The sequence below is a fragment of the Podarcis raffonei genome, chromosome 4 (assembly GCF_027172205.1).
Source record: "Podarcis raffonei isolate rPodRaf1 chromosome 4, rPodRaf1.pri, whole genome shotgun sequence".
In the NCBI taxonomy this organism is placed as follows: domain Eukaryota; kingdom Metazoa; phylum Chordata; class Lepidosauria; order Squamata; family Lacertidae; genus Podarcis; species Podarcis raffonei.
The window spans coordinates 6,708,485-6,726,424 of NC_070605.1; the positions used below are offsets into that span (position 1 = coordinate 6,708,485).

At 46.9% G+C, this 17,940-nt stretch overlaps 1 protein-coding gene across 12 annotated transcripts in view; it reads left to right on the plus strand.

Annotated features, from left to right (window-relative positions):
* NUMA1 (nuclear mitotic apparatus protein 1) overlaps positions 1–17,940 on the plus strand; it is a 71,212-nt gene that overhangs the window by 35,539 nt on the left and 17,733 nt on the right. For all 12 annotated transcript variants that reach the window (XM_053385356.1, XM_053385360.1, XM_053385357.1 and 9 more), the window contains 10 exons: positions 2,541–2,620; positions 3,526–3,608; positions 4,434–4,514; positions 4,905–4,989; positions 6,137–6,248; positions 8,214–8,371; positions 10,036–10,153; positions 11,939–12,056; positions 13,335–13,475; positions 15,536–15,661. In XM_053385356.1, coding sequence (XP_053241331.1) covers positions 2,541–2,620; positions 3,526–3,608; positions 4,434–4,514; positions 4,905–4,989; positions 6,137–6,248; positions 8,214–8,371; positions 10,036–10,153; positions 11,939–12,056; positions 13,335–13,475; positions 15,536–15,661 — 1,102 coding nt within the window. The remainder of the gene's footprint in view (positions 1–2,540; positions 2,621–3,525; positions 3,609–4,433; positions 4,515–4,904; positions 4,990–6,136; positions 6,249–8,213; positions 8,372–10,035; positions 10,154–11,938; positions 12,057–13,334; positions 13,476–15,535; positions 15,662–17,940) is intronic.

Genomic DNA, 17,940 nt, shown 5'->3' on the forward strand with positions numbered 1-17,940 from the left:
GAGGTTTTAAGGAATTGTAGCCTGTTTGCTGTTGATTACATTCTTTGTCTCTTAATTGGATTCTGAATTAAATGCAGAACATATTCTGATATAGTGGTTTTTTTATTTGATGAAAGTTATTTTTGTACTTTACATCCTAAGCTGGGAGAGCCTCTCTTGATGCACCTTGGCTACTGTTACCTGTCCTGCTGGACAGCTGGAGGTGCATTTAAGAAATGATTCCTAGTTGTGAAGGAGGAGGTGGTGAAGAGGACTTCCTTCAGAGCCTCTATTTACTCAAAGCCTACTTAATCCCATTCCATCTGGTTTTGAACTCTGATAAACAAATCCATGAAACAAGCTGCCATGTTAGGCACTTTGCCTGCACTGTAAGAACTTTGGGGTTTTTGTAAAGGTTTGGGGAGGATGAGGAGACTCGGTTCAAAAACTGCAAATGATCTGCACCTCAGTTTATGAAGTACTGTGTAAAAGGGGTGTCAGGTTTTCTTCTAAGCCTCCTGCTGGATTTCAGGAATTAGTGGTGTCCCTCCATTACAGTTCTGTAGATACTTAATTTTCATCTTCTCTTGGTAATTGTTCTAGGAGCATATTGGAGGTGTGCAGGCAGCCTCATAATTTCTCCTGAAATGCTTGAAAGCCCAAAGCACCCTGAAATGCAGCTTATACTGCCCAGATACCATCTTATTATCTGTCTGGTGTTTTCATAATGCTAAGATGCTTAAATTACTTTTCTACAAATGTACCCAAAGCAACATATAAAAATAAATGCTAACTACTAGAAGGTTGCAGGCAACCAAACAATCAATCACAAAACAAACAGCAGACAAAAGTCAGACCTCTAAAACAGGAGAGTACCATTAAAAGTATTGTTAAATTTTGTTTTAAAAGTGTTACTCTGATATCCAAGTACTGATAAGAAGGTGCTGAACAATTTTGTTGGTGTTCCAAAAATGAGGTGCCATCATACTCTCCCCACCAGGCCATGTAAGGTCTTAAAAGTTAGTCACATGTGGGTGAAGGTGACCCTCAATGTACTCTGTCCCAAGGTGTTCGCCACCCTGGATTCCTTTGGGAGGAAGGGCGGGATATGAATTGAATCATAATAAATTTGCTATTCTTTACCTACCTGGTTCAAGCACCTTGCAGTGAAGCAAATCCCTTCCTTGAATTTTTAGAGCTAACATTTTAATTCTTGGCAGTTTGCTGTGTCAGACTCTGAAGCTGTTTGGGTTCTGCTGAGCAGCCTGAGCTCAGAGCAGATGAGTGTGGGTGCTTGGCTGAAAAAATGCCACTGACCAAACGTCCTAAAATTGTGAAGCGTGGAACTGGGATAGCTCCAAAGTTGGTAGAGCATGAGCCTCTTGATCTCAGGGTCGTGGGTTCAAGACCCACGTTGAGCAGAGGGTTCCTGCATTGCAGAGGGTTGGACTAGATGACCCTTGCGGTCCTTTCCCAACTCTGCAACTCCATGATTCTCAGATTGTTGTTTCAGGCAGCATAGTACAGGGGTTGTTCCAGGCCTGACTCTTAGTGTCGCAAACTTGAGAAGCGGCACAATTGGCTCCCCCTCGTGGCTCTTTTGGGTGCATCATTGTGCAGTTTCTAGTGGGCGTTGCTCACAATGTAAACAAGGAAGTAAACAGAATCTAATCGTTAGTAATTAAGTCTGGGGAGTTCTGCCTTTTGATGCAAAGGATAAGTGGAGGACACCAGGGATAGCTGTTGTCTTTCTGAGGGTTCATTTTGTGTTCTGGTCTGTGTTAGTCTTGCAGTCTGATCATCAAGTCTTTTCCCCACCCACCGTTCCCAGTATGAACCCAGTCAGATGCTCCCATAGTTTCTGGTCGATACCAATGATAAGCAGCTGGCAATTGTGGTGTTTCCCACTGCTGCCTTTTCAAGAACAATCAGATCAGCTTTCCCCAACCTGGTGCCCTCCGGATGTTTTGGATTACAACTGCTATCAGGCCCAGCACCATATGGCCATGATCATTGGGACTCATGGGAGTTGTAGTCCAAATCAACAGGAAATCATGGGGAGGGCTTGATTGGACAGCTTTAGGGACTGATACATCATTTAATCTTCTATGTTCATAGGAAGTCTATTTCAGATTGCTTTATTGTATGAATGCCCTTTACGAAGCAAGCAAAAAAAATCCTTTGCTTTGTCTTTTAGCTAGATCTCCTGCTTCATTAATGGCGTAATAGCTTAAAAATGCATACACTTTTTCACTTAATGACACTTCTCCCTGCCCACAAATACACCAGCCTGCTTTGAATTGGAACTAGTTGTACCCAGACTACTTCCCTGTCCAGTTTCGCAAGGGAAACGGCTACCGTTTTACCATGTTACATAGCTTCAGGCTTCAAAGAAGTCCATTCTAGGTGCCACAGTAAACAGGCTGGACTGTAGATGTGAACTGCATTAATGTGTGTCCCTCTTCCTCATTTGTTTCCGATTCTCATCATCCCTCTGGTCAAATAGTTCATCAGGAATGACTCTGTCTCTCTGTTGAAGTGCTTGCTTTGTTCTCTTCCAGTCATGGCTCTGAAGAGGGACGGGACCCTTTGCAGCAGAGTTTGCCAGACCGGGTTGCCTATGTCGTCGGCTTTCTCAAGAGTAAGAGCTCCTGCCACTTGGTGCATCTTGGCTCTTTTCTGATTTAGATAATCTGTTGTCTACACATCAGCTTGAGCCTCCATCTGGCACACTCTCCAATGTGGAGGAAGCTGGCACACAAAGCTGTTGTTAATGCAGAAACTTCTTAACATTCTCCCCTGTTCCTAGAAGATGGCTAGAGTTGGTGGCAAGAGTGGCACTTTTCCATACTGCACTGCTTTTCCCCACTCATACAGTTAAAAATTACAAGAGTATGTGAGCCTATGTGCAGCTCCCACAATGATTTTGTAAAGATTGAGCATTGGAAGAAAGTAGCCAGGAGGTCCCTCTACCCATGTAAGGCCAGGGGAGGGGGAGGGAATAAGCATGGCAAGACTTGCTAGGCTTAAGTTCCCCTTCTGCCTGCTGGTCCCCCTTGTGCAGGAGAGAAGAGAGAAAACTCAGCCAGAGACATTTAGCCACCCAGAGGTGATTCTTACTTGCCTTGGGTCCACTGGGTTAAAGGCTATTTCAAGCCTGATCTCAGGTGCAGTCCAAAGGTGCTCATGGCAAGCTGCCACAGCTAAAGGAGAGGAAGCCATTGGGACGCCTCTGCTGCTTCTGAGCAGTAAATGCCCCAGAGCAGCTAAAAGGATGAGGTGTACAGAGATGTAAAGCAATCTAAGCTTTAGAGGCGAAATGGACAAAAATGTAGTGGCTACACTCCTCATTTTTGCAGCCAAAAACCTTCCTAGACCTTTTTGATAAACCACCCCTGCACTCTCAGTTTGGCAGCCTTCCACCTGTGGATGGGGTGCAGGTGTGGGATTGTTTTGGGTTCCATAACTAGTCTAGACCTTTTCCTTGGGGTTGGTGCTGTGATTGAATTCAAAGATGCCTTTTTAAAATTCACATTCCTCTTCCAGAACGTTGCAAGCACAAATCTACAGCACAGAACTTGGTATCTGAGGAGAAGCTTCTAGCAGCGGAGGAGTTGGAACTAGCCAAGGTATGCACACACCTGCTGCTCTCTTTATTTAGGGGCTCAGGCTGGCAAGTTAAATCTCATTGTGGGAGATGGTGGTTAGCAGCGTCAAGAGGACATGCTAATGAGATTCTTAACATGCCCCAGAGGATGAGGGTGGTGCTCAAACAGGGCTCAATAAGCTGAAATGCATTAGAAAATAAATATTTTAAAGTCATCGACAGAAGGAAACACATTGCAGCTTATAAAACGGGTGAGCGTAATGGTATGAAGGAGCAATCAACAGTACATGGTACATGAATAAATATTGGGAAAGGGAAAAATAATGAACAATGTTATGCGGATGATGATTATATGGAAAGCAAAATAGAATATGAATATGTGACTTTGCTATTAGACTTTGAAAAGCAATATGCAAGATTAAAGTTAACCATTGGTGGGTCATATGCTGCCTTCCCCCACAGACTCCACCAGCCCTCTAGATTTCCATCATGAGCTAGTCTCTTGACCAAAGTTTTATTCCACTCCACAGCTCTCCTAGATCACCTTCACTATGCATGCAGGTGTGCCCTCACAGTGAAGTTCATTAACACAAGTCATTGTTTTAAACACATACAATGGTGGCCTGATAAGTGGGAGGAGCTATTTCCAAATTACGCACCAGTGGTGGAAAGATAGCAACCAATCCTGGGTCGACATCCAGCTTATTTTAGAAAGGTTCTAAGGACATCTGTAGAAAGCGCTATACACACCAGAGTTCATATCTTCGCATCTTCTGATGGGCAAAATGCAGAGTCTTGCACTCTCTTTGTATGTATGTTAAATCACTCTGTCTCTGCCATCGTTCAGGTGGTCATGCTGCTGTTTTACTATGCCTCCATGAGCGATAAGATTCCCAGAGAATGGACCACGGTTGAGTATGATCTCCAGGTAACTCAAACATTCTGCCTCCAGCTATAGATGCCTTATCAGCTAAGTGACCATTTGGAGCCTGGAAGAACTGTCTGTGGTGATGGTTGTGGGGTGGGTCACATTCCACAAAGGATAGTCCAATCACAAGCTGCAGAGGGGAAAGCTTGCTTGAAGGACAGGATACCTTCCTCTGGCCTTACATGTGACCAGAAGTGCCTTTGGCTGGGATCCACAAGTAGGGAGGGCTGCACATTTCCTCCGGTGGGGGCATCTGGTTGGCCACTGTGGGAAGAGCCGTGTGCTGAACTAGAGGAGCCATTTGCCTCATCCAGCAACAAAGGCTGCCCTTAGGTTCACAGTTGCTCATACTGCCCTGTCTCTTCCTCCTCCTCCTCCCTGTTCCCTCAGGCGGAGATGGCCAAGTCACTGAACTTCATGTTGTACAACGAAGATTGCCTCGGTGAGAATCTGGAGACCTTCCTTCAAAAGAAAAGTAAGTGCCGGGTGAGCATGCGGAACTGAAATACCTTCAGGGGCACGAGGCTGCCCTGCTGACTTCAGTGGCTCAACCCAGATCAGGCCACACAGTTTGATCTCATGGCTGCCACACTGCAGGTTTGTTGGAACAGCAGTGAGCAGCTGGAGGGGGGCAGAGGTTCCTATACAGTGAGTCTAAAGAGGATAAAGACTGAGTCACTAGTTGGGGGTGGCATTATTTGGTGAGCTATCTGTTGAGGTGCAAGTGTTCTTGGTGAGGTTAAGGCATTGGTTCAAAAGCTACTGCCTGGCTTTTCCACAGGCTCTTTCAAAGCAAGTAGGAGCCAGGTGGACGCTTTAGCATGGCAGAATTTACAGAGGTGGGGAGAGTCAAAGGGAACGGTGCTGGCTGAGCTCTTGCAAATTGGTCGGAGTGAGCAGGAGCTTTAAGGGCCGGAAATACTGCATTGATGCAGAATACTGCTGTCCAGAGCTGACAGCTCTTATGTGGCGGCTTCTGAAAAACACTTCCCTGTGGAGGTACTCTGTCTGGCAGACAAAGCCTCTTCTTGCTTCTGGCCCATTGGCATGCAACATCTGCACGCCAGTGATGCACATCTCCAGCCTCAATCAACTTGTATATCTGCATGCAAATGAGTCAGAATAAGATTTTATGCCTTGTAAACTTTCCATGTTGGATACAGAGTAAACATCATTATGCAGCCTCTGTATGGGGGTCCTAAACTGCAGAGAATCCTGGAAAGTGGGTTTCTCCTTGTCCTCACAAGACACTTTGATTGTGTGTTGTGTTTGCCTTTAGATTGGCTGGCTGTTACTGTCAGTTAAAGGTCCTTTATGCTTTGGGAACATACTATCTCCCATTTGGTATTCCTGATTCTATAAGCCACTCATAGCCCCTTTTGCTTGTTTTTTTCTTCCTCAGCTAAAAACAACAACACCTGACTGAAACATTTTCTTCATAAGGTGCTTGATCTGTCCACTTAATAAACCGAATTGTTCATTCCTGAAACTTCTTCAGCTGACCCAAACAGGGTGGGTGGGGGGTGAATGGACCCTGGGCTTAAGGTTTTGCTGCTTTTGCTTTTTTCTTTGCTGCTGCCAAGCTGGCTCTGACATCCTGCACTCCCTCCCTCTTCCTCCAGTGCCACAATCATCCAGTATCTCCAGCACCAGCTCGGAAGAGACCACCCCACCAAGGCGAGAGGTACACTTCTTGAAGCTGCAGAAGGTCGCCTCTTCATCCGGCTTGAATAAGTAAGTTATTGATGAGTTGTTTCCCAGGATTCGTGGTTGTAATTCCAGCAGTCTGATGCCACACAGGCAGATGGAAACCCTCCTTTCAGGGCACTTGCAGGATTTGATATGGCCCCTGCCTGGGGAAACCAAATTCTGTTCCAAGGAGACACCAGATCTCTGCTTTTGATCTAACTAAGTTACAAGGCTTTTTCCTCAGCTTGTGACGGTGGAATTTGGGTTTTTGTAGAATTCTGAGTTGCCTTTGGAAGCGTGGAATTCATGGTTTTCACAGAAACTGGCAGGGAGAGAATAAAGAGGTGGTGAAGGAGTTGCATAGGCAGTGAAGCCCCATACCTTAATTAACAACAATTATTATTATTATTGCATTATCGCCTGCCCTTCACCAGCAGATTCTAGGTGGGTTATAACAATATAAGACACAGAATTGAAAACAGTTGAAGGAAATTCAGTCGCAGGAATAGGCCAGGGTTGTGAAAACATGTTGTACCTCTGGTGTCAAAAGCTGGAGTAAAGAGACTTCCTGGGGTAGCCAGGTGAGGCCTGGGAACAGAGTTCTTCCTCCACCACAGCACCCCCATGTGGCCAAGCTGTGTGCCTGCTCAAAACAGAATTGGTGAATCCCATTGTGGGTGCCGGTGGGCTAAGAGACCTTAAATGTCAGTTTGGAAAGCGTATGTGTGCCTGCTCAATTCATGTTTCTAGTGATATGCCCAAGGAAGGAGGTTACATTTAAGCCAACTTAATGGAAACTTCTAAAAATAGAAGATAATAACATAAAAATGTATGCGAATGACAATGTATCAAATATCATCTAGATTATAGAGTCAGCTGAGTAGCTGTAAGACTTCACAAGACCTTGGGTCTCTATGGTTCCTTAGGTCACTTAATAACATTTTCATTAGATCTAGGTTCCCCCACTCCGCACAGTGTTTTTCTGGTGAACAGTTTGAAGGGAAACTCAGGAAAATACAGTGCATTCCCCTGAGACAGTTCTTTTAAGCAGCTCTCACTCCAGCCCTCTAAATAGTTCCAAGTAAAATTTTTAAAAGCAATGTTGTTAGGTTCTGCTTCAGGGGAAGGGGCAGTAGCTCCATGGTAGAGGGCCTGCTTTGCATTGAGGAAGCGCCAGGATTAATCCCCACGGGCACCTCCAGATGAGACCCCTGCCTGAAATCCTGGAGAGCCACTGCCAGTCAGTGTAGGCTGTACTGAGCTGGATGGACCAGGGTTTGACTCAGGAACACAGGAAGTTGCCTCACACTGTCTGCCAAGTGGGGCCAGAAGAATTCTGGAAGCCTGATTGGGAGCGAGTTCTGCCGTCAGCCGTAATGGAAGGTGGTGCATGTCATAGAGCCTGAACCGTGTCCACTTCTTGGCAGTCTCTGTGTGATCTCACAGAGGGCCTTGTTCAGCTGAGCTCTCATTGCTGTCTGCAGTGACACAACTGCGGGTGTTGCTGACGTTGGCCGTGCTCTCATTGGCTGAGTGGCATGGGATAAGCTGGGATTTGAACTCTGCTTCAACCTCTTTGCAGCTTGCATGGTGGTATCCCTGGCTCTCCATTGCTAGTATTTGCTGAACTTGTGCAGAGAGAAGCTAGGAACAGATGCCTGCGTTGTCTTGCTCTAGACCCTCTTCCCTGTTACAATTGCAGGGATGGCTTTCTAAGACCATATTACTTTCCTTGTAGCCTGAGTGAGGTTAGCACAGCATGTTTGGGGACATTGCAAAACACATCTCTTTGTGTGTCAGCTAGATAAATGGGATGGCTGGGTCATGTTTCTTGGCAAAATGTGGAATTTTTAATAGTTCTTGTAAAATCTGACTGGTTAACCATTTATACTTGTTTCCTTTTGGATGTCATAACATGAACCACATTTTGCTCAGCAAGCGTTTTGTGCAAGCATCTTTCACATGTAAAAAATAAAAATTCAAATGCAGATGGCTGGTACTTCTTTGCAGGTTGCTCCCTGGCTCCTCTGCCTCTCCTATGGGTGACATCATGCATTCACCCCAGTTTCAGATAAGGAAGCTGAAGAAGCTGCTGGAAGACGAGAGAGAAAATCGGGATGAGCTGGAACACGAGCTGGCAGAGAGCCGAAAGCTTGTTGATGAGAAAGGTGAGGGGGTCAGCCACTGGAGTGGAGTGGTTGCTGCCAGGGTGCTGAGACAAGCAGAGCCCTTTTCTCAAGCACATTTTGTGGGAAGAAGCAATGAAAGTGCTCCTGAACCTCTCAGTTGCAGGAAAAGAGGGTGGTAGCAGTGAACCATCGGGGATGGGTGTGGCGGCAAAAGCATTGCTAGCGGTTCCTTGGAGACTGTAGGTGTGGGTTTTTTCCTGCTGTTTTAACTGATGTTGTATGGCTGCCCTGGGCTCCTAGAGGGAGCTTGGGACAAAAAACCATTATTAATAGTTGTTGCACTCCACCCCAATCTCAGCGGGCAAGATTCCAGTGGTTCCAGGTCTGCTTACCCAGGGTTCGTGTTTCCTTTTGGAAATGAGGCACGGCTCAGACTGTGGTGTCTTTAGGATATATGGTTTGTTTATGCATATATACAACCTGAACCTGCGATGGAGGGACTCAGAGCATTAGCACCACAAAGGGCCTTGTTTGCATAGCTACAGCCTGGAATTCAAACAAATTCACCACTGTGCACTGACCCTCTCTCCAGCTTGCTGCCTTTGCCAGCCTGCAACCATTTTTCATCGCTAGGTCAGATTGCAGCCAACCCTAAAGACTCCACTTTAAACTCTCCCTCTGTCTTCTAACCAACTCTCTCATTTGCTATTGGCCCAGAGCCCCCTCCTTCTTTTGTTTTCCTAATTGCTTACCTTCCCAGTGTTCTCTAAATGGCTCATCTCCCAAGCTCTTACCTCAGGGATAGGCAAACTCCAGCCCTCCAGATGTTTGGGACTACAATTCCCATCATCCCTAGCTACCAGGACCAGCGGTCAGGGATGATGAGAATTGTAGTCCCAAACATCTGGAGGGCCGGAGTTTACCTATGCCTGGCCTACCTCATCAGGAAACTGGCCTGGCTTCTATTTTAACATTTACCTTGATTAAATCCCAACCCTTATTGAACCCAGGAGTTTTAGGGAAGTCTGGTACCCACAAGTGCATAACATAATAATCTAACTAGAAGGAATATTATCTAGATAAGAACTTGATGATCTGTTAGGATCCTAATGGAACTTTCCATGGACTAGAACTTAAAATCCTGCTCCTAATTGTGGTCAGCTGTAGATCCATCTGGCAAACCTCTTTACTGGCCCCACAAGTTCTCCTTTCTGTTAAAGAGGGCGCATGCCAGACGCAAACTCCCTCACGCTCCTCCCTCCAAATTCTGCAGTCAGATTAAATTTCTGCAAAGTGAGCAAGTTGCCTAATCCTGTGTTCAGATGCTATTGTTATTTGTCTTTGTTCCCTGTGCTGCTCTGTCTATTGTGCAACCCTGTTGTTGGGTTGCTGGGAGGCAGAGCAACACACAGCCCGTCCAGAGTCGCTGTGTCTGGATGGAGAGGAGCCTGGTTGCTGTACAGGGGGAAGGCCACCATGTGCCTTTTACCGTATTTTTTGCACCATAACACTCACTTTTTTCCTCCTAGAAAGTAAGGGGAAATGTCTGTGCGTGTTATGGAGGAAATGCCTACGGGTGGCATGCCTACAGATTTTCCTCCTCTAAAAACTATGTGCGTGTTATGGTCGGGTGCGTGTTATAGAGCGAAAAATACGGTAGTTTCTGAATAATCAGTGCCCTCTCTTCTCCCCTCCTGCTTCAGAAACGCGGATCCTGATGATGAAGCAGCGGATCGACCGCCTGACCCTCCTGCATGAGAAGCAAGCAGCGGATCAGCTGGAATCCAAGGAAATGGAGGAACTCAGAGAAAAAAACGAGAGGTACTTCCTCCCTCGAGCCGGAATGTCCCACTAGGGCAGCCCCTCTGGTTCTCTACATTTTGTGTCTAGCTCACTACTTTGAAGACTTAAGTCAAAAAGTGGGATAGAAACCTACTAAATGATACTGATTTGCTCTGTTGGACTTTCCTGGCTCAGATTTGGGGTGCTGGGTTGTTTTGAAGAAGACTTTGCCGGGTAAGAAAATAGTGTTGGCCTCTGGCTTCACCTGCTGGTCAAAGGTGGTGAGGACACCTTGGGAACTAGGTAGTTCCCACCGTGCACCTCAGTTGTTCCTGCCTTTAATCGAAGCAGCCAGGCTCTCTCCTTAGCTCCTGCCCTTTTCATTATCCTTATTTGTCTTATTATCTTACTTGTTTTTACTGCCCTTCACTATCTTTTGTGTGCTGTTTGGGCCTTTAGTGCCTTCCTTGCCATGACTGGTGCCTTTGCCTTAAAAAGCTCCAACCAATTTGCTCTCCACCCTGCTAGCATCTTTGCTTATCTTGTCTACCCTCCACCTTGTCCTTTCTATCAGCTATGAAGCTCACCCACTGACCCAGGTCCAGTCGCTGTCTCTGACTTAAGCTGCTCCGTAGCATTATTGTCAAGAAAAGGCAAAGGATCCATGTGCCTTTGCTCTAGCGCAGCTCCTTGAAAGAAAGGAGAGGGAGGAAATGCTGTCAGTGCTCTAGGGACTGTGCCACTGCCGTGGTGTTATAGTATCTGGCTCATGGGTGCCATTTAAGAAACAGCTGAGAGTCATTTGCAAATCTCTTCCCTAGGCACACCTGGCTTATGATCGCCTTCAGCTGCTTGGAGTTGATTCTTCTTTAAAACAGTTGAGAATTATTCTCTTCCTCCTTCAGACTTGTTTGTGGCTGACATTCAGTGGGGAGAGAGGAGGAAGGCATGTCTTCTTTCCCCTCATTTACTCTCCCCTCTCTCAAGCTCCTGATCATTCACTCGGAAGGGGGAAGATGTGGAATCTTGGTCCCTATTATATCCCAGAGGTCCATGGTAAGCAGGATCTGATGTGCTCAGCCTAGGGCAGGGTTTCCCAAACTTGGGTCTCTGGCTGTTTTGGGGCTACAATTCCCATCATCCCTGACCACTTGGTCTGCTAGCTAGGGATGATGGGAGTTGTAGTCCAACAAAAGCTGGAGACCCAAGTTTGGGAAACCCTGGACTAGGATTTGTTGGCCCTCTGCTGTTGCTTTGACTAAACCCCCTTTTCAGAAGTTGACATGGGCCCTGACAAAGGGATGCTGGTTTGTCAGCCCCCAAGAGCCTTGCGCATGGCATCTTTCAAAGTCTACTGTATTGGACTTTGGATTTCATAGTACTTAAAGGGAGCTGAGCTGTTCTAAGCATGGAGCTCCCTCAAGAAGTCATAGCAGCAGCAACCCTTAAAAGTTGTGGAGCAAGGCAGGCAACCAGGCTGTCTTCCAACCCAAAGAGCTCTCGGCCTCGTAGTGGAGGCTCAAGCCCCGCCTGTGTGTTGCCTGCTTCCTATGATCATAGAATCATAGAGTTAGAAGGGACCCCAAGGGTCCTCTAGTCCAACCCCCTGCATTTCAGGAATCTCAGCTGAAGCACCCGTGACAGATGACCATCTAACCTCTGTTTAAAAACCTCCAAGGAAGGAGGTGATCCGCACCCTGTGTTGGGAGAGGTTCCCTGAGCTGCTCTTGGCTCCAGAGCCCAGGCCAAGGGAGGGAGCCACTCTTGGCCTCAAGTAGCGCTCTTGCTTCTTGTCATGCCTGCCTCTCTCTCTTTCTCCCTCAGCCTCCTCATGCGCCTACATGAGACACTGAAGCAGTGCCAAGACCTGAAAACTGAAAAAGGCCAGATGGACCGGAAAATCAACCAGCTCTCAGAAGAGAATGGGGATCTTGCTTTCAGGGTACGTGAGCACCTGTTTTCTGTTGCTGCAGCAGCCTTGTAGTCTCCAAATGTGGGGTTGGGGGTGGGGAGAAGCACAATTATACTGGACCTGCAGGTTGAGGTATTGCCTCTGCCTGAAACTCGGGTGACCCTTGATTCCTTTTCTGCGCCTTGAGATCCTGGAAAGGGTTCGTTGAGTTTTGGTCTTGGAGCAGAAAGGCATTGAGGTGGCACCCGGGAGAGATGTGCCCCGTTCTCAGCTCATGTGTCATAGACCACAGGGAATCTTGAACTCAAGTGATTATTTCGTTTATTGATTAAAGATATTTCTATCCTGCCCTTCATCTATACAAATAGCAAGAAACAGTACATAAAACAAACCATATAATAATTACAAAACACAGCATCAGAATAAAGAGAGGCAAGTAAAAACTACAGCAGCAGAGCAGGTTACACAAGTCCCCATGTGAAGGCCTTAGAGGAACTTGTGGTTCCCTTACACAGAGTCACGCCACTGGTCCATCTTGTCTGCTCTGACTGGCCGTGGTTCCCTGGGACCCTCAGGCAGACAGAGAGGTCTCTTCCCCATTACCTGGGACCCTCTTAACTATAGATTAGATCTGCAACATGCTGGATGTAAAGGATGGACTCCACCCTGAGCTATGAGGTCCCTTTCGTAAAACCTCGGTCCCCCAATTCAATGCTCCTTAACAATGCTTATGCTTGTCTTTGAATTGAACACAGGGACCTCAGAGGAATCCCAACAAGGCCGACTGAGCTATAACCACCTGTATTCTACCAGGAGCGTTAATACTGTTAGCAGACCTCACAGCTTGGCTAGATTGGAATAATAACTTAGTTTCTGGAGTTCAGAGGCTTTATTGATGCAGGAACTATTAATAGGATTAGTGGAGCTGCGAGAGATGAAATTTTGCAACCTGTCTCAACAAGCTGGGAGAAAACAGCAACAAAATTGCTCAGCTTTTAAGGGGTGGAATTAGCCTATAGAGACTTACAAGCAAGTGCAGGCTAGGTTGCTAGACAGTGTCCTCCTGTGGTTTAAAATAACAGATGAATTGTCTTAGAAGTTCATTGAGAAGGAAATGTTATTTGCTTGTCTCCAACAAATGCCAGCCACGTTTTGCTGCTGCCTTTTCTGCATGTTTCATTACACACTTGCAGTAGAGGGTTTGTTCTGCACAGTCTGCCACAATTTCAGGGCAGGGGAGTTTGTACCAGTGCTAAAGACAAAGGCAGCAAGTGTCAAATAAATCCTTTCCCTGTGTTTGCAACACAGCTGCGGGAATTTGCTCACGTTCACACGGAACTACAGGAAGCCATGAATGAGCTCTCGGAAGAGCACAACACAGCTCTAAGGGAATGGGAGGAGCAGAGGAGCCGCCTGGAGAGGGAGCTGAGCAGTGCCCTCAGTGAGAAGGTCAGTGGGCAGGAAAAGACACCCCCCTTCCACCCCCAGGGGGTAAGGCCAGGAGGTCTGTTCTCCTTGTCCATATGGTCATCACCGTCATTGATTTTCTGCAGTAAATGATGCTTCAGCCTGCTAACAAATACATAATTTCACTAAGCTACAAAATACAGGATTTTTTAAATAAGTTAATGAAAATGTCTCCTTAACAAATAATCAGAGTAAACAACCCCCCCTCTAATTCATAAGAAGGCTGAACGACAAAAAGACAAAAAAAAATTAAACAGCAAAAACAATGTACCACCAAAATTAAAGCCCCTAAACAGCCCCCTGCCCTGATTGCCTCTAGACATCCTGAGCAGCGTGTTTCTCTGGACTGGCAGGTAAGGTGGCCTCTGGCAACTTCAGCAGCAGCTTTTGTAGTTGGGATCAGTCTTGGCTTTCCCAGGCAGAGTGGAAATAGGCCAGCAAAGCAAGGAGCAGGCTAGATTGGCTCTGGTACCTTCAGCAGTAGCTTTTATAGCCCATAATAGGAATGGCATGAAGAAGTAGGTGTGCCATTTGTACACCCTACAGTGTGCCGAAAAGGGATTTGTAACAACACAGATTGAGTTCCCAGGGCCTCTGCTTCTGGTCAGGGATATTTGCCTTTCAACAGATGCTTCTGTCATGCTTCCTGAGCTCTGAGTATGCTCAAAACATAGTTGCTGCTTGTGGCTGCCACTTCTGTTGTGCTCTCCCCCGATAAGAGCTATTTAAGGAGGTTGTGGGTATGTGCAGTAATGGTGGTGGCTGTTCAGTTGTTATGCTTCACACATTTCACTCTTAACAAGCAGAGAGCCCCTCCCCCTTGACGGAGAGGAGGTCATCCCTGGGCTCAGTCTTGGGCAGCAGGGGTTTGTGTAGGGGCAGTGAGTTGCAGATAAGTAATGTGGCTTTTTCCTTGTTGGACACCACACAGCCACATGGGTAGATCCCTGGAAAAGTTCACTAGATGGAAAGGAGGAGGCACTGTGTGCTCATTGCCCATGGTCCTTTGCCTCCCTGGACCAGAAGAGGTGTGAGCGGGTGCATCTGCCTCCAGCAGTCAGAGGTGATGCAGTCATAGAATCATAGAGTTGGAAGAGACCACAAGGGCCATCGAGTCCAACCCCCTGCCAAGCAGGAAACACCATCAGAGCACTCCTGACATATGGTTGTCAAGCCTCTGCTTAAAGACCTCCAAAGAAGGAGACTCCACCACACTCCTTGGCAGCAAATTCCACTGTCGAACAGCTCTTACTGTCAGGAAGTTCTTCCTAATGTTTAGGTGGAATCTTCTTTCTTGTAGTTTGGATCCATTGCTCCGTGTCCGCTTCTCTGGAGCAGCAGAAAACAACCTTTCTCCCTCCTCTATGTGACATCCTTTTATATATTTGAACATGGCTATCATATCACCCCTTAACCTCCTCTTCTCCAGGCTAAACATGCCCAGCTCCCTTAGCCGTTCCTCATAAGGCATCGTTTCCAGGCCTTTGACCATTTTGGTTGCCCTCCTCTGGACACGTTCCAGTTTGTCAGTGTCCTTCTTGAACTGTGGTGCCCAGAACTGGACACAGTACTCCAGGTGAGGTCTGACCAGAGCAGAATACAGTGGCACTATTACTTCCCTTGATCTAGATGCTATACTCCTATTGATGCAGCCCAGAATTGCATTGGCTTTTTTAGCTGCCGCGTCACACTGTTGGCTCATGTCAAGTTTGTGGTCAACCAAGACTCCTAGATCCTTTTCACATGTACTGCTCTCAAGCCAGGTGTCACCCATCTTGTATTTGTGCCTCTCATTTTTTTTGCCCAAGTGCAATACTTTACATTTCTCCCTGTTAAAGTTCATCTTGTTTGTTTTGGCCCAGTTCTCCAATCTGTCAAGGTCGTTTTGAAGTGTGATCCTGTCCTCTGGGGTGTTAGCCACCCCAGTCCTCTGTGGCGGTGGCTGTTGCTGGTTGGGGGTGGGGGGTGGACCCAACTGGGTTGATGGCTCTTTTCAACTCGGGTTCCACAATTCCATTCCCCACCTGTGTCTTGTTCTCCAGAGGTGCTTGGAAGAGAAGCTGGAGATTCTGCAGGGAAAGTACTCCTTGCTGGAGGACCAGATGGCGAAGCTGAGGGAGACCACTTCCTTGCCAGAGAAAGGAGAGGTCATGGGTGACATTCTGAAGGTAGGAGCAGGGCCCTGGTGAGACGGGTCCCAGTAGAGAAATGTCACTTGTCACACGGGGGGCCGGGGCAGTCAGGTGGCTCGCTCTGTGAAACCCTTGGTAACGCTGTGTGGCCAACTAGTTGAACTGCATTGTTATATAAAAAGGAGTGCATATTTCAGGTGCCACATAACACCCCTCCCACATTTGTTAGAACTCTCTTACCCTTTTGAGTGGCAGCACCTGCACTTTGGAGCTCCCTGCCTGTTGACGTCAGGCAGGCACCTTCACTGTACCCTTTTCAGTGCCTGCTAAAAACAGTTTTGTTTAGACAAGCCTACCCGGATGTTTAGAAAGTTGAAGCAAATGTTAATCTGTTTTTACTCTATTGTTCTTTTAACTTTCCGAATGTTCCCAAAATCATTGTTGCTAATTTTTCTTGGTGATAATTTTGTTGTTTTTTTGTAAGCCACTCTGAGGGTGTGTGTTTTTCCACAGTCAAGCAGTGTATAAATTTTATGAAATTATAAAAAGGGATGTTCTTGATTAAAATAGACATTCATACTCGTCCCATGTCTGCAGAACAGATATTTTTGTTGAATAAGAGGTGGGGTAACTAATGTTGCCCAATGGACTGGATGAAAAGGTGACCAAACTCAGCTGACGGGCATTTGGTGCCAAATTCAAACTGCCAAATGCCAGCTGTACAGGACACTTGGGGAGGCACTTTGAGTGCCTGGCTTCCCATGGTTCTTTGCCAGCTGCGGCTTTACCTGTCCCAGGCCTGGTGGCAGATGACATTGAGTGGCAAAGGGGTGTGGCTGGCTGGAAAGGACCTCACGGACTAGGGATTTCCCACCTCTTAATTAGACTTTGGGACGCGGGTGGCGCTGTGGGTAAAAGCCTCAGCGCCTAGGGCTTGCTGATCGAAAGGTCGGCGGTTCGAATCCCTGCGGCGGGGTGCGCTCCCGTTGCTCGGTCCCAGCGCCTGCCAACCTAGCAGTTCGAAAGCACTCCCGGGTGCAAGTAGATAAATAGGGACCGCTTACTAGCGGGAAGGTAAACGGCGTTTCCGTGTGCGGCTCTGGCTCGCCAGAGCAGCGATGTCACGCTTGCCACGTGACCCGGAAGTGTCTCCAGACAGCGCTGGCCCCCGGCCTATAGAGTGAGATGGGCGCACAACCCTAGAGTCTGTCAAGACTGGCCCGTAAGGGCAGGGGTACCTTTACCTTTAATTAGACTTTAGAGCTAGTTTCTTACGATAAGTGTGCCCACAGGAACTATTTGCCAAGGGATTCTGCATCAGCTCTGCTCGGAGGCACAGGCCAGTGACTCATCTATGTTAGGCTCGTGGTTTTAGTCATGAAACTGCGTAACGGAAAACCACATCTGGGCAGTTCAGCCACTCTTTGCAGAGTTAATGCAGGCACTTGTGGCTTTTTATTGTTAATTCAAAAAAACATTAATAGCTTTTTTGACTCTTTACGTGTTAACATTGGGTATATTTATAGAGACACGTCCTTAAAAAAGAGTGCGACTTGAGGGAATGTCTGCCTTCGTTATTGCTAGCAGTCCTAACTAACCACAACACTGTTGACTTGGAGCATTGTAAAAATATTTGATTCCGTTTCTGTTGTTAATGGACTATAACTAACCTGAAAAGTCCCTTCAGTTGTAGGAGTTGTGTATCTCTGTGTATTCCCAGATATTGTTAGGTGGTGTTTTGGTCCACTGATTGTTGGCCTGGTCCACTGTATTGCAGGGCCTGCCTTAGTTCTGGACTTGCCTACTCTTTCCACTCCCTACAGCTTCCGCCTGCCTTACTGGCCAGTACATGTATCTTGTGGCCCACCCTGAGATCTTTGGATGAAGGGCAGTATATAAAATAAAGTAAGTCTGCCCCTGGCACTTCCGATGCTTTAGTCAGGCTCTGTTGTCTTTAAAAACAAACAGCATCAAAACAAAAGGCAAACAAACAAATTTAAAACAGCCTCCACATTCATAAAGGTACGAAGTGGGGGAAGTGACCTGTGTCATACACAGTTGGGCAGTTTGGATCTCTGCCTTGGCTGGTTTCTGCTTCAGACAGGCAGAGCTGACGTCTCTTGAGTGTGGTGCTGAATGCTGATGAGTACAAATCATGGCCTTCTGTCTAGGCACAGCCTCATTCTCACTGAGGAGTGGTATGGTCAACTCAACTTGATGCGGAGGTTACGTTCCGGGGATAGCATGTAAACCCAACATCGCAAACAGTCAAAACAACCCTTTAAAAGCCATAAAAAGCACAGGGCTACACTTAC